We start from the raw sequence: 16,390 nt of genomic DNA on the forward strand, positions 1-16,390 counted from the left end.
TGTATGTACATACATGAGTGTGTTCTCAGTGTATGCGTCTCTATGCAGAGGGGGGAATGGGGTAGCCTGACTGCTGAGATAAATTCACAGGGAGGAGAAAAAACGGGTCTCGCTCTCTCTCTTTCTACCTCCATCTCTCCTTACCTCTCTTCCTCTTTGTCTCGCTGTCTCTCAGTTTCCCTCCCTCCCCCACCCTACTGTCCATCTCTCTCTCTCTCTCTCACTCTCTCTCTCTCACTTTCTCACTCTCACTCTCTCTCACTTTCTCTCACTCTCACTCTCACTTTCTCTCTCTCACTCTCACTCTCTCACTTTCTCTCTCTCTCTCAGTCTCTCACTTTCTCTCTCTCTCTCACTCTCTCACTTTCTCTCTCTCACTCTCACACTTTCTCTCTCTCTCACTCTCTCTCTCTCACTCTCTCACTGTCTCTCTCACTCTCTCTCTGTCTCTCCTTACCTCTCTTCCTCTTTGTCTCGCTGTCTTTCAGTTTCCCTCCCTCCCCCACCCTACAGTCCATCTCTCTCTCTCCCTCTCTCTCTCTCTTTCACTCTCTCTCACTCTCTCACTTCTCTCTCTCACTCTCTCACACTCTCTCTCACTTTCTCTCTCTCTCACTCTCTCACTTTCTCTCACTCTCTCACTTTCTCTCTCTCACTCTCACTTTCTCTCACTCTCTCACTCTCTCACTTTCTCTCTCTTTCTCACTCTCTCTCTCACTCTCACATTTTCTCTCTCTCTCTCTCTCACTTTCTCTCTCTCACGCTCTCACATTCTCACTCTCACACTTTCTCACTTTTCCTCTGCTAATTGGTTCTCATTACCGGCTGTTAATAGGTTTTTTTTTTTTTAAGAAGCACAATGTGTGTAAGTTGTACAATAATAAATGTCCTGTTTGGCTGTTGGTGTGAATATACACTCAGTTTATTAGGTAGACCTTATACCCCAGCTTGTTAAGGCTAAATGCATAAAAGCATGTAGACGTGGTCAAGGGGTTCAGCTGTTGTTCAGACCAATGTCAGAGTGGGGAAGTGACTTTGACTGTGGAATGATTGTTGGTGCATCTCAGAAACTGCTGATCTTCATGTGCAGCAGTCTCAAGAGTTTGCGCAGATTGGGGTGGAAATAAAATCCAGTGAGCAGCAGTTCTGTGGGCAGAAACATGTTGTTAATGAGAGAGGTCAGTGGAGAAGGGCCAGACTGGTCAAAGCTGATAAGAGGGTGACAGTAACACAAATAACCACACATTACAACAGTGGTATGCAGGAGAGCATCTCTAAGCTCACTTAAAAAATATAACTTGGTGCACCCAAGACACAACTAATCATTTTTATTATTGCCCTTACAATGCTAATTGGTATGTTGAACAATTGATGTATTTTTTTGTACCTATTACCCAACGTGTGATGGTCAATTACCATCTGTGTCTTATGAATTGACTGTTCTTTGGCTTTTTGCATGCTTGTTACTTCATTTTTATACTCTAGTGAAACTGGGAGTGATATAACGAGACAGGATACACAATCTGAGACTGAGATTAACTAAATTAAGTAAAATGATATTGGCAAATTCACAATGCTTGATTTTATTTACAATAATTGTTAGGGGTGCCGATCGTTTTCAGAAAAAAATTAGATAAGAAACTAAATAAGAAACATTGAAACATTGAAACATTTTTTCTTCGTTTTTATTAAGGGTGCCAATAATTCTGGACCCACTGCACCAGTCATCAGCACATGTATTTGTTATAGGCGGTCTACAGAAAGGGCTGACAGCCTCATTCATCTTGTGTTTCGGGTGGGCCCTTTGGCACTTTCTTTTTGCTGGTCGTTGTGAAAATGACAGACAAAATGCTCTTGAAGTGTGGAGTGGGCAGCCAGCAGCAGGTGCTGTGCTGAGTCACCTTCTGAAAGGGCGGCATGCCTGGTCCACTCGTGTCCATGACCGCACAGCTTCCCATGGGGATGAGAAACAGACAGGTGCCTCGTCTTACATCCAAACCCTGGCCCTTCCTCACCTCCTCTCCCCCAGTCAGAACACAATCCCAAAAAACCCATGCACACAACCTAATTCCTGAGTTCATTTTTAGTTCATTTTCAGTGTTTTAATTCAGGGGTGCACAACTGCAGCCTTGGAGAGCTGGTCCTGTGTGCTGGTTTTTGTTCCAACCTTTGTTTCAGTTTTCTGACATCTCTATAAACTTCACTGATTCACTCTAGCTCTTGAGCACAGTAAAAACTTTAGGATACACTTGCAGTCTGTGGCTGTAGCTGGTGCTTATACAAATGGCAGATCAAAAGCTGGTGTCCACCCAACTCGCCCCAGCTCCTGGTCCAAGCGATGGTTTTGTCCCGCCTGGACTACTGCAACACCCTCTTGGCTAGCCTCCCAGCATCCGCCATCAGACTCCTCCAACTTATCCAGAATGCAGCAGCTCATCTGGTCTTCAACCTTCCCAAACACTCGCATGTCACCCCTCTGCTTACTTCCCTCCACTGGCTGCCTGTCATGGCTCGCATCAAATTCAAAACATTGGTCCTAGTCTTCCAAGCAGTTAAGGGGTCTGCCCCAGCTTACCTACACCCCTGCCAGACCTCTTCGTTCGGCCTCCACAGGCCGCTTGGCGCCACCCCCTCTTCGAACTTCCACCTCACGCTCAGGACTACGGTCTGTTCTGGCTCCACGGTGGTGGAACGAACTCCCTGTTGAGGTCAGAACAGTAGAATCTCTTTCCATGTTGAAGCGCAAACTGAAGACGCCCCTCTTCAAGCTGCACCTCTCCCTGTCCCTCCCTATCTCCCTGTAAACCTTAATTGTTGTCTTTCTGTGATTTACTTGTGTATCAGGACGTTTAGTTTGGCTAGGTAAGCAGTGATTGGCTAGGTAAGCGGTTTGTTCATACATTTGCATGTTGCGGTATTCCGAAAAAAAAAAAAAAAAAAAATCTGATCATATAGGCCCTGGTCCTTATCTTTGTTGTGCAGGTAGCAGTTGAAATTGTACTTTCCTCTCGGGTCTTTCAGCGCACTTATCCCTGGTCTGCCAAATGCCATTAATGTAATGTAATGTAATGTAATGTAATGTAATGTAAAAGACAGATTAAGCCCAGTAAAATAATTAAGAGCATAAGTTGGCACAAAATCCTGTAATGGATTGGCCCTTGTTGTGCACCCCTGTTACTCCCCCAAATCGCTCGTATGCTCCATCTTGTGTACTGGGCTCTTTGTGAGTCACAAATGGCTTTTTTAAACAAGAAATTAAACATTTTCCTTATCTCATGTCAGGCTTAATAGGGAATAGTGATGGAGATTTTCTTGGCTTTAGGTCATGTCTCCTCACTATAATAAAAAGTAGACATGGTAATTTGGTTTGGATGCTTTTAAAGTTTAATTTATTGAGTAGTACTCAGAACATGATGGCATGTGTGTGTGTGTGTGTGTGTGTGTGTGTGTGTGTGTGTGTGTGCACCTTTGCCGATGGATGTGTGTGTGTGTGTTTTGATGGGATTCGCTGGTAGGGATTTGCTGAAAGCTAACCCTATCTGGGATTAGATCAAAAAGAATGTACATGGTGATTATGGAGTGGTGACTTAAGGTTTATTTTTAGTTATATTCAGCAATATATATGAGTTTGTGTTTGTGTATGTCTGTGTTGGTGTGTTTGTCTCTTTGTGTGTTTGTGTGTAGGTGTGTGTCTACGTCTGTGTACTGCTGGTGTGTGAGTGAGTGTGTGTGTTGGTGTGTTTTTGTGTAAGTGTGTCTCTGTGTGGTTTTGTGTAGATGTGTGTGTCTAGGTCTGTGTACTGCTTGAGTGAGTGAGTGAGTGAGTGAGTGAGTGAGTGAGTGAGTGAGTGAGTGAGTGAGTGAGTGAGTGAGTGAGTGAGTGAGTGAGTGAGTGAGTGAGTGAGTGAGTGAGTGAGTGAGTGAGTGAGTGAGTGAGTGAGTGAGTGAGTGAGTGAGTGAGTCATGTTCAGCACTGCTACTGGAGAGGCTGGCAAGGCTCGCCAGGTGGTGGGAGTTGCCATAGCGCCCAGGACACAGGAAATGAGAAGCCTTATGTCACCCACTCACTAATCCACAGCTCAGCCAGCAGGCTGATGCGTGGCTGATCCGTCAGCCTCCCCGCTCCTGTGCAGACAGTGCGGGGCTCTCTCTCCGCCGTGGTGTGACCTAGCCTGCCCACAGAAGCAGAGTGACGTGCTTCCTCTTCACACATCTCCCTTTACTGACCTGTCGAATTGTAATAATACATTTTCCGTGGCATGTCACTCTCCCAGTTAGTGTCCAGCTGGAGGTCTAATTTCCCTGCAGTCTAATGGCTAACACACTCGTAATCCAGGGAAGAGTCATCATGAGGTTCGTCATCATCACCTCAGTCAATCAGTGCTCCCCGTAGTAGATATCATGGTCTCAAGTTACAGTTGCTTGTTGAAACGCCATTCTTTAATATTCAGTTCACTGCAATGGTTTACTTTTAAGTTCTTTATGCCACAGTGCCAGGAATTGTCTACAGAATGAGCACATAGAGAGATCCTCACGGCCCTGGAGGGCTGAGAACTGCTGCTTTTCCACCCTACATTTATCTGGGAGTCGGGTGGCAAGACAGTCTGGCCAATCAGTAGCAATCATTTCAAATTTTCGGCTTGCATGCACTCTCCTTTAGGGATAGAAAAGTGTTGATTAGCTTGACCAGCTACCAGCTCAGACAAGGTACCAGCACTAGCTGCTTGACCAGCTCATACCCTGCTAGACCAGCTTATGACCATCTTGAGACCAGCTTGACTTTATTTACAATAATTGGCAAACTGGCATATCTGGATTTTACAGCATGTCTATCTGGATTTCTGCAGTTGGAGCACAGAAGTGTCGTTTGTGTTGTTTGCTATATGCCTTGGCTAACAAGGCAGTAACAATTAACACTACAAGTTGAGTAAACCATAGATTGTTTCATGCATTATTATAATTATTTTATTTTAATTTCGCCAAATTCAAGCGTCATTTAAAGGTATTGAATGGATTTGGATCCCAGGAATGGATGCACATGCAAATACAGTCACAACATTGGTCTGACTCACCAGACTTTGCTTAATAACCTGTGTCGCTGAACCAAGAACTTAAGAACTTAATCAACACATTCCTTGGTTCGATGTAATAACCAAAACTTCTGAGGCGTGGGTTTGCAGAAAAGTTCTTCAGAACTGCCCGTTTCCCCACGCTCGCTGTCAGTTTCCTGTTTTGCCGATGATCCGTCTTGCATGGCGAGCCGCGCCCTGCGTAGCACCTCTCCCTCTGTGCGGTAGACACACCTCAGACGACTGCCTCCGTCAGTCAGGATCCACTGCGCCGTCTCCCAGCGAGAGAGTGCGAAGAGATAAAGGAGGAGGAAGTGTTTCAACGGCAACCACCTGACTCATTATCCAAACTCCTTCGGGAATTTGGCTGGGGTTCATTCCCCCCCAGCCTTTCCACGGAATTGTCCCAGCAAATAATGACTTTGTATGCATCAGGGCTGGAAGCCTTGCTGTAGCGTTGCATATATAAAGAGGTCTGGCGAGTGGCCTAGATACGCTTGTTGTTTTTAATTGAGGCGGTCTGTTGCCGTGGGGCAAATTAATAGACCTCGTTTGAGGAAGTGCTGTTTTGGGAATAGTGTGAATTTGTATTTGTAGCAGAGGTGGAAGGTCTCGGCATCAGAAAGTAAAAATCCCGCCTTGTGTTTCTTCCGCCCATGAGCTCAGCGGATTGCAATAATTATTTCTACCTCCTAACTGAAGAATAGTGCTAATGGGAAAATCTAGGTGGTTGGAACAAAATACTGGGTTTTTGACTTTTACGTCCTGAACCTGGATTTTACAAGCCCTATATATCCATTGTGTCACAAACAAAAGGGTACTGACTGTAGATGATGGGGCTGATTCCAGTGACATATCATATTTCACCACTTATCACAAATGAAAAAGAAACACTTTCACCTGACTGTGTTTCTCATCTTCTCTTTATACAGTATGGCCTTCGTACAGATAATTGTCCTCCTTTCTGAATGATTAATTAATTACCCACCTCTGCAGTGTTTATTGAATGATGTATGTGTGTAGGAAGGGGGGTGCTCCATATTGGTAGTGGTTGAGGGGTTACCCCCAACCTACTGTGAAGCACTTTATTATTTTTGAATACTATTTCCCGCCTTTTTCTGCATTCTGGAATGCCCCGTCATCAAGTCCCCATCTACTACTTCACCACCAGACCGTTACAAAACATGGAGATGCCACCTTTCCTGAAGTACTGTACCATTGCTACCGTGTTAATATTTACAGACCAAAAGCTTGAATTAGTGCAGTGGAAGCAGAGCAGAGCACATAGACAAGATTTCAGAAGTAAGTAGGTTTTCCCATGAGCCTCTAGTTTCCAGCAAATATTTGCCTGATTACCACTGGGAGAGATTTACAAGTGTCCTGAAATCGAATGTTTACCTGCTACTGACGTGCATGTGGAAAACTAAACATAATAGATTACTGTTATCTGTTTGGAGATGGCTGACAAAAGCGTGGATACATTTTGTTTAGGCCTCGCTGTGAAGCCACAGTGCTTCATGCTGACCAAGCAGTGTAAAAAAATATAGATATATGTGACTATTTTTGTTTAGAACAGCCCTTCATGTGTATTTTACTTGTCATGGATTTGATGCTTTAACCTGTGAAAAAACCTATGCACTTGTAAATTGCTTTGGATTAAAAGCGTCTCCCAAATGACTAAAATGTAATGTAAAAAAAAGTAACCAGTCTGCTGTGATAGCATAGTAGAAAAGCATGAGACATGCCTAAACGACAGTAGTAAACTTGCAGCTTCACTGCATTTTGTGAACTGCAGTAGTAAACCGAAGACTTACTTTTTATCAGAGCTTATACAACATCTCATCACTTGGCAATGTGTTTTTTATGAACGTCTTATAGTATACAAATACAAATGACTGCTGTTTCATGGAAGCGTAATGTAATATGGTTTTATTGCCGGATATTAAAATATTTCCTAATATTTGCATAACATCTGTAATTACACACAATGTGTGCCTGCCTTTTAAAAGCTTGGTGTCTTCAGGCAAATGCATCTACATAATTTTCATTTAATGAATATTTAATATGCCGACTGATTCTCAAAGCGCAGAAGCTGTTTTTGGTATTACCTTTCTGAAAGGATTATTCCTCTCTGTCTCAAAGAAAACTACTTTTAGAGTTCCCCTCTAATCGAGTTTCCACTTCCTCTATATTGATGCTATCTTTCGTGAGGCTTGAATATTGTATTACTGCCTTACAGAATACATGCATTTAGGAGGAAAACAGAGTAATGCATATGTCACAATTAGGGCAATGGATATATCCATTAAGTTCAGAGAGGAAGATTTAACTTTTGAAATAAGATGTTGGCTTGAAAAACCCTGAAGAATACACACTTAAGCAAATGGAGTTCCTTGTAGAGAAAGCGATCAGTGTTTTAGCAAAATGCGATTTTGGAAAAACCAGCCAGGAAGCTGTGATTCTGTCTGGTAAATGACTCTCAGAATAGGTGCATCAGAGTTGATTATAAATATTATTATGCTTTTAAATGTGTTTACCAATTAGAGTTAAAGTTCTTTTTTTTATATATATCAACATAACAGTATGTTTTATTTCTTACACTGTTGTCTCGCATTCATTCTAGCTCAGTGTGGTTTTACAGAAATTTCCGAGGGTGATTCGGTCTATGAAGTTACAATAGGATCCAAATAGCATGTAGTTTTAGTTATTAAAGCAAAAGTAACGCTTTTCAAAAAAGATTTCATCTACTATGAAAGAGCAAAGTTTTCCTTTTTATAACAATAGCAACTAGTGTAAGCAACAACATGAATGAATGATCAAACTATTATAATTGATGCTTGTACAGTAAACTCATTATGGTCTTTATAGGGATACAATGGGGTAAAGAGTTGAAAAGACATTCCCATTGCCTCGTAGCTTTGGCCTGGCTTTGGGCCTTGTGATCCAGGAGTAAATGAATGGCGTGCACCCAGGCCTTTTGAATTTCTTATTCAATTATCCCAGTAAGTGTAGAACTCAGCCATTTTGTCAACTATAGTTTGTACAACACATTACAGCCCCTAACCATTCACTGTTGAGGAAGTCATTATTTATTTGTTTTGCTGTTGTTTAGGCGGTCCTTTGTACAGATATGCCAGTCTTTTTCTTATCATAGCGAAAACAATCGAAGTGACCCACTTCTCGCAGAGGCCGAAGTACGATCAAAGTGAATAGACTTTAGAAATTCAGAGGTCGCCGACACGCACTGGGCTGGCTGACAGAATGCACCTCAGCCCGCTCAGCGTGTGATCTCCTCTGGCAGCTGTCAGTTGAGCAGTCTGATCTCTAGTTTTGAAACACTCCATCCTCATGTCCCATCCTTCAAACTGAATTTCTCTGTTAGCCAGAATTTCTTCCATTGTGTGTCTCTGCGAACATTTCTCACCTGTTGCCTGATAAGTGACTGGCCTTTGTAACTTCAGTAACGTGACTTTTATGTCTCATTTCACCTGAGATCTTTTCATGCAGCCGCTCCTTTTGCCATTATCTGAACATAAGGTTGTTCTGTGTGCAGGTGGCCTCAACACATTTCTGTGCCACACTGCTGAACTAGTATAACCTGTGACCTGTCGCTATAAATTCCATCTTTTCTGTTTTCCAGATAAGTTCAATGCCTACGTGACGCTGAAGGTTCAAAATGTCAAAAGCACAACCATCACAGTCCGAGGGGACCAGCCGTGCTGGGAGCAGGACTTCATGTTGTAAGTACCCTGCATTGTACCTCCTAACCTGTGGGTGGAAGCATGTATTGGAAATGCCTTCACAGCAATGGGTGGATTCCTTTTATCGCCTTGTCACATGGTGTGACCATTCCCCCCCCCCGTTTCCATCAACTGGGCTAACAAGCCTAATTGTAGTTGTGAGACAGTCCTGTGGGTTCAGGGGCGCTACAAACTGGAACGCGTGGCCTCCGAACAGAACGCAGTCAGCAAACTGCTGCTGCCCCGAAATCACAGGGTCCATCCCAGTCGCTTATTTTACTCTTTCTCGCCTCCTCGAAACTTGGAAATCCGTCATGTTTAAGGAGGGGAGGAGCGCGGAGACTCCCAGAGGGTGCGAGGACACGGAAGTGCATCCTTTGCGGAAGTCTTTGCTTGGAAAAGCGTGACGTATAAACGACCCGCCTGCAGAGCCTCTCCCAGTCTGCCACGTCTGTAACTGACATTGCTTCAAACTGACCCTTAACTGACCCTGGATGTTCCCTTTGTCTCGTGCACGTTGCTTAGATTCCTCCGCCCTCGTACCTCATCCTTGTGTCTTTTCCTTGCGTCTTACATTTGGAGGAGGCGATGAGCGAGGAACGGACCTGAGGAAGGGTTGGCAAGAGTGAAAATAAGAGATTGGAATGAACCCATAGATTCTTGCGGAACCGTACCGGCTGCTGTGTTTGAGGATGGTCATGAGCTTTGGGTAACCTTACTTTCCAGTTCCCAGTCCAGCACCTTAGCCACTAGGCTATACTCCCAGCCATGCGAGTCTTCAGGAGCAGGGCTGGGGGACCCCTGCAGACCCTGTGGCTTCCCAGAACCAGGGTCTGTCTGCCCCAGTCCTACTGTGCCCCAGCCATACTGTAGATACAGCCCTGTGTGCCCCAGCCCTACTGTAGATACAGCCCTGTACCCCAACCCTAGTGTAGATACAGCTCTGTACCCCAACCCTACTGTAGATACAGCCCTGTACCCCAACCCTACTGTAGATACAGCCCTGTACCCCAACCCTACTGTAGATACAGCCCTGTGTGCCCCAGCCCTACTGTAGATACAGCCCTGTACCCCAACCCTACTGTAGATACAGCCCTGTGTGCCCCAGCCCTACTGTAGATGAAGCCCTGTGGTGTGGTACAAGAGAGCTGGTCAGTGTACCCCTGGACAGAAGTCAAAATGCGTCATTGTTTCATTGCTAGCGCATTACTGTTTAAGGCAGTGCAAACTGCCCAGTGGTATACTGACGCACATGCTATATCTCTGACATGCAGAAAGCCACTCTTTTCTCCCAGGGCTGCTGTGATACAGGGGGAAAAAGCTCTTTCAGCCGAGGCGCTTTCCCTTTGTTATCCTGCATTTCACTGTTGTATTCACTGTTCACTGAGCAGCTGTGTTTCTCTTCAATAAACAAGTGCCCCCTGATCGTCCCTTCTGCTGCAAACAAGATAAATTAGCACAGAATAACTTCCCATTTGGAATCTTTCATTTGGTGCTTTTCGATATTCAATGCTAAAACCAATGGTTTATTTTCTATTTTCACAAAAGGAAGGTTTTTTTAATCAGTCTCTGGAGATGATTAGCTACTCACATATCGGTCTTTGCACAGGTGGACTGCATTGCTTCTCGTAATCTGTTGTGGTTTTATGTAAATTTGTTGTTTTTTGTTTAGTGTTGGCCAATCTCTTTGTAACTACTGTAAGTTGCACAGCCGTTGTGCTTTGCTAGCTTAATGCATTCTTGTTTCGGCTGCATTAAATAAAGTTGGTGGCAGTTTACTTATGGACTAACATATTGTCTTCATAAAGTATTCAGCTCATAAGGTAGTGTGTTATGAATGCTTTGCATGTACCTCATTCTTAGGTCAATCATCCTCAGGTCAGAGTGTCCCTGGTGTTCTTCCGCTTTTAAAAAAACCCATTATCGCTATATTTAATTCCTTATGAATATTTCATGATGCATTCATGAATATACGTTTATTGCATAACAGCCTCATAACATACACTTTTAAAACGATAACAAATATAATCAATGTATTATGAATTGATTAAGCATTTAAGTGTGTGATCCTGAGGTCAGGTCACCCTAGTGGTGCCAGAAAACGTACACACTGCGTGGATTTAATGAATGTTTCATGAGATGTTCATTTTGCATTCATTAAAACTCAGTTGACATTATATGGAGGAACACATTATATTATGTACATAAAATTGTTTTTATGAACATGCAGTCTTATCTTAAATATAGTCTTGTCTTACAAAGATGAGAATACCAATGATATATACTTAAACACATTAAATATAAACAGTGTATTTCTTTGGAACCCAGTAAATGATTTAAGACTATAATCAGTTATGCATTGACTGTTTTCATTATCATATGTATGTACTGGTATGCCATTTAAAAGAACGATTAAAATGACCTTTTATAAATACATTTACAGTTAAAGGGAGGAATCTGGAAGGTTCCACAGGGTCAGCAGTGCTGAGTGGCTGGAGGGAAAAGGCGAGCTTGCTCTGATTGGGCGACACGTGTGCAGGGACAGGGCTCGTTCCTCTCTATTGATAATAGACTTAGACTGAGAACATATTTTAGTTAACATTGTGCTGTTTAACAGGACGTGGGTTTGTCTAGAGTGAGTGGGTTTGTCTAGAGATTCAATCATTTTGGCTCTCATGGGCCTCTGACTGATAGGGAGATATGTCTCTCTTCTCCCTTATTCACCTCCTCCATCCCTCCATCTCTCTTTCTCTCTCCTAGGCTTTGTTTGAAGTATAGGCTAATATCTGGGCCCTCTCAGTGCAACATCCATCATTTTCAGCTTATTTAAGGCCCAGTACATTTCAAACTGCAGCATTTTTCACATCAGCCTGTGGTACAAATAATTCTTGTTTCAAGTCACCAGAATTGTCTTTGTACTCTGAAATGTGGTACTTTTGAGATTTGAGCAGTAGTGTAGGAGTGAGCAGTGTGTCAGTGTTGGGCAGTGTTTGGCTGCAGTTAGGTTAGCGTTCAGGGTTTGGATTAGTGTTTAGTGTTTGGGTCAGTGTTTAGTGTTTGGATCACTGTTCAGCTTTTGGGTCAGTGTTCAGTGTTTTGATCAGTGTTTAGCATTTGAGTCAGTGTTCAGCATTTCGGTCAGTGTTTAGGGTTTGGGTCAGTGTTCAAGGTTTGGGTCAATGTTTAGTGTTTGGATAAGTGCTTGGATCAGTGTTTAGCATTTGGATCAGTGTTCAGTGTTTGAGTCAGTGTTCAGGGTTTGGATCAGTGTTTCGCGTTTGAGTCAGTGTTCAGCATTTGGGTCAGTGTTTAGGGTTTGGGTCAGTGTTTAGCGTTTGAGTCAGTGTTCAGCAATTGGGTCAGTGTTTAGGGTTTGGGTCAGTGTTTAGCGTTTGAGTCAGTGTTCAGCATTTGGGTCAGTGTTTAGGGTTTGGGTCAGTGTTTCGCGTTTGAGTCAGTGTTCAGCATTTGGGTCAGTGCTCTGTTTGAGTGTTCAGTGTTTCCTTTCTTCAGGATTACAGGCCTGTTGATCCACGTGCTGATCTCTGTAAACCGCAGCAGCAGTGGGGATTAAAGAGAGGCTTTATAACACCATCCGCCATAGCCCAGGGAGTGACATCAAATATTCATCCTCACCGTACAGGGAGTGTCGAGCCTTCCTCCCACTGCGCAGAAAAAATCAAATATTAACCGCCTCCCTGCTACCTCACTCCCCTACCACACCCCCGGGTAAGGCTAGAAAACAGGAACAATCGCTTTTATTAATTACCGAAACACACCTGCAGTACCCTTTTCAGCCACGGCGGCAATATAAAGGCCAATATTGTTACATATTTATTGCTAAACAAATTTGTTTCAGTGTGTAAGAGTGAATTGTCGGGGGCCTCATGCTTGATTCATAGGCTGCCACCCGCCAGGTACATTACTTATCACCTTGCGTTACCATATTGCTGACAAGTGTGAAGATTTGCTGAAAAATCTGTTTGTTTTTCACCCATGGCCATTGAAAAAATAAAATAAAAAAGGCTATCACCTGCCCACCGCCAGGAGACACAAACATGAAGTCAAACATGAAATAAAACATAAAACAAATGTTTGGCCGCCATCGTTTATCACGGTTGCTTTACACTGCACTTTTACGACTCTCCGTGGCAACCGGCCTTTGCCTGTGCCTCTCAGCCGAATTGGCCTAACTTTTTCAGTTGGTTATGTTCCAGGAAGTGAGCTTGACCTTGCGGTGGGTTCCACCGCTGACGTCCTGCAAAGGACGACTTGTGTAAAAATGGATTCTCTCTGTCAACATTGTGGCTTATATACATGTAGTGGCTACGGATGTACATGACTTTCAACATCTCCCTGCGTGCATACTTCATTTGTTCAGTGTTGATTGACATCAGAGTGCTTCTAAAGCTGGGCTGTGTTTGTATTTACTTCTGCCCCTCCTGTCTGAAGTATTGTAGCTCAGATCCCATTAAGACCTGTCTTACAGTCTCCTCCAGGAGAACATTTTATTTTGATAAAGAAGCATTTAAATACTCTACAGGTTAATACTCGTTCTATACCAGATGGCAGGGTCTGTAGGAATAAAACGTTTGTGTTCATCCATTTTACGCAATTGCCTTGGTTAGCCATGACACCTTTTAATTTTTCTAAGGGATCGGGAGTTGTACCAACACTTCATGGAGGGCACAAATACACACAGCTTTGTAGTTCAGTCAGAGGTTTAAGTGCACTGTATTCATCCACCTTAGGGATCATCTGTGAATGGTCTCTGGTGTAGGATATGGGCCAGCTGGCAGGACATGCAGATAGGCTAAGCAGATGACGCATACACTACCATGTAGTAAAATTCAGGTCATGATTGAGTGAAACTGAGCAGCTTTTCTTCTACAGATGGCTGCACATCATGTATAGTACTTCTTTTTATTGGTTTTATTGACAATGTTTTGTGGTTTTTTTTATCCTCAATAATTGAAAGTCACCATTTGAAATGACCAATTTATATAGTTTGGATAGTTAAGTTTGGTAAATTTTGCTTTGTTTGTTTGTTTGTTTATTTGAAAAAAAAAGAAAAAAAAAGGCCCTGGTCCTTATCTTTGTTGTACCGGTAGCAATAGAAATTGTACTTCTCTCTAGGGTCTTTCAGAGCACTTATCCCTGGTTATAGGTATGCACTTTGTTGTACGTCGCTCTGGATAAGAGCGTATGCCAAATGCCATTAATGTAATAATGTAATGTAATGTGTGTGCGTGTGTACAGTATGTGTGTGTGTGTGTATGTGTGTGTGCGCGTGTGTGTGTGTGTGTGTGTGTGTGTGTGTGTGTGTGTGTGTGTGTGTGTGCGTGTGTACAGTATGTGTGTGTCTGTATGTGTGTGTGCATGCATGTGTGTGTGTGTGGTAGACTGGTACTGAAAATGGGAATCTCTGGTCAGGAAGCGTTTCAGGTTACTGTGTGCTTCTGCTTCCTGGATTGGAGAGCAGGAAAGGGTTTGAAAACAGGGCAGTTGTGCTGTGGTTGGGAGTGTCCATAACACATTTTATCTGCAGTAAAGTAAGAGCGGGCCTGCACACCTTGGTGGTTTTTTGCAGGTGCAGCTTTTTTTGAGGTTAAACTTTTGAAAAAGTAAGGAAAAAGCTCACCACTTTATTGGCAGGCGTGCTGACGTTTCGGCACTAGGCCTTCATCAGAGTAACTTTGCCAGAAAATGGAGAGCTTCATTTATAGAGACATACAATAGGGAACACCCAATAGGGAGTCCCAACCAATAATTCAATCATTGATGTGAAAAGACATTAGGACATAAGGGCAATACATACTTTGTTGAATAAAGACATCAATCACAAATTTACATCTCCAACTGTTAAGCTTGATAGAAATGGTTATTTTTAGCAGTTATAGCATCACATTCAAACATAGTTCTTCATTGAGTCCATTCTTAAAACTTTGCAAAGTGTATATCCAGAAGGCCTCACGTTGTAACAAAAGAGATTCTATGTCACCACCTCTTTTTTGTGTTTTAACTTGTTCAATTCCATACACTTGTTGGCTATTAACATTATCTGCAGTAAAGTAGCCTCATCTGCAGCAAATGAAGGTCGTATAACAATGATGAGGGGATAATATTTAATGTATGTATAATTCTTGCTCTCTAGTTTAAGTTTCTGATGAAAAAAAACCTCTAAAAAACTTGAATCTTAAATTTTCATTACGAGTAGAATGGCGGTTGGTCACACTTTCTCGATTTTTATATGCAATTGAAACACAATGGAAGTATTAAATATGTCCATTCTTTAGTTTTTGAGAAGCAAGTGTTTTAAATGTATTGTTCTATATTCAACCGGTTGAGAATGTTCTCCTCGTAGTGTGTCTCATGAGGATAACCACCCCCCTTATCCCTCCTCTGCAACTTGTGACCCACAGTTTGCACCACTGGCCTACAGGAAAGTCATAGCTAATTCACAGTTCTCATTACCATGCCCAGACAGTTCGGGTGAATTTTTATAGTGGGACATTTTAGCCTTAGAAAAATAAGTTTTAAAATACATTTAAATGACTAAATAATAAAAAATAATTATGCACATTTGTTTTATTGTTGCCTAAAGACACCTGGCAAGTGTCACATTCAACCACCATGTTACTCCTTTAAGGACAAATATCGATTGAATCCAGCCCAAAATTGCAAAAGCTAGTTTCCCCTCTCCAGAGTGTGGATATTGCCAGGAGACAGGTGGCCAGAGACTGACAATCCTAATGGCAATAACACATTCCCTTAGCTAATCAGCCAAGCGGCCAGCCACACAATCAGCCATTGGCCAGCCAATTAGTGAGTCAGCAATTCAACTATGCAGTCAATCAGTCACCCACTTGGTCAGCTAGCCAATCAGCCAAACATTTATGTGAAAGGCTGTATAATGCTTGCCTTCATTAAAATCAGCCAGTGAGCCTGGCTTATCTGTTGCCACCTTGAAAAAGCCAGGTTCTTCCAATTCACGCAGAGACATAATGGAGGTGATTTCTGATAAACCACACATTAACGGCTTGTAAAATTAGTGAATACATTTATTTAGTTTGTTCATTTATATTTTTGCTGCCTGCTGGGGCTCAGAAAGGAGAGCAGAAAAAGGTTAATAAAGTTCACTCTTAAGAAAATCTGATTAATAAACTTCACTGGGATGTCTGGCAGCGGAGTGGAGCATCCAGCAGAGACGGGGTAGTGCCGGAATGCTCCCCACCGTCTGAATCCCGTCCTAATGGTGTCGACTGTGAGCGGGAGTCCCATGGAGCAGTGTGTAATTGTTTGTAGCATCGCCACCAGTGTCATTTGCTATAGTATGTGGAATTGCTGTGCAGCTCAGATGATTGGCGGAATTATTGTGCACCTCAGATGATTGGTGGAATTTCTGTAGAGCTCAGATGATTGGTGCAATTTTTGTGCAGCTTAGATGATTGGCGGAATTATTGTGCAGCTCAGATGATTAGTGGAACTCCTAATTTCTCAACTATTTGGTTGGCGGACTGACTTTAAAAATCTGAGTCAACCTAATGTGGTCTGTTGGCCATAGCAGGCAAAATCATAAAA

The 16,390-nt window shown here is 42.8% G+C and overlaps 1 protein-coding gene across 1 annotated transcript in view; it reads left to right on the top strand.

Moving 5' to 3' along the window:
- unc13bb (unc-13 homolog Bb (C. elegans)) overlaps nt 1–16,390 on the top strand; it is a 157,160-nt gene that overhangs the window by 35,030 nt on the left and 105,740 nt on the right. The window contains exon 3 of the mRNA XM_061262517.1: nt 8,710–8,809. Coding sequence (XP_061118501.1) covers nt 8,710–8,809 — 100 coding nt within the window. The remainder of the gene's footprint in view (nt 1–8,709; nt 8,810–16,390) is intronic.

Source organism: Conger conger, chromosome 12 (genome assembly GCF_963514075.1).
Source record: "Conger conger chromosome 12, fConCon1.1, whole genome shotgun sequence".
Lineage (NCBI taxonomy): Eukaryota > Metazoa > Chordata > Actinopteri > Anguilliformes > Congridae > Conger > Conger conger.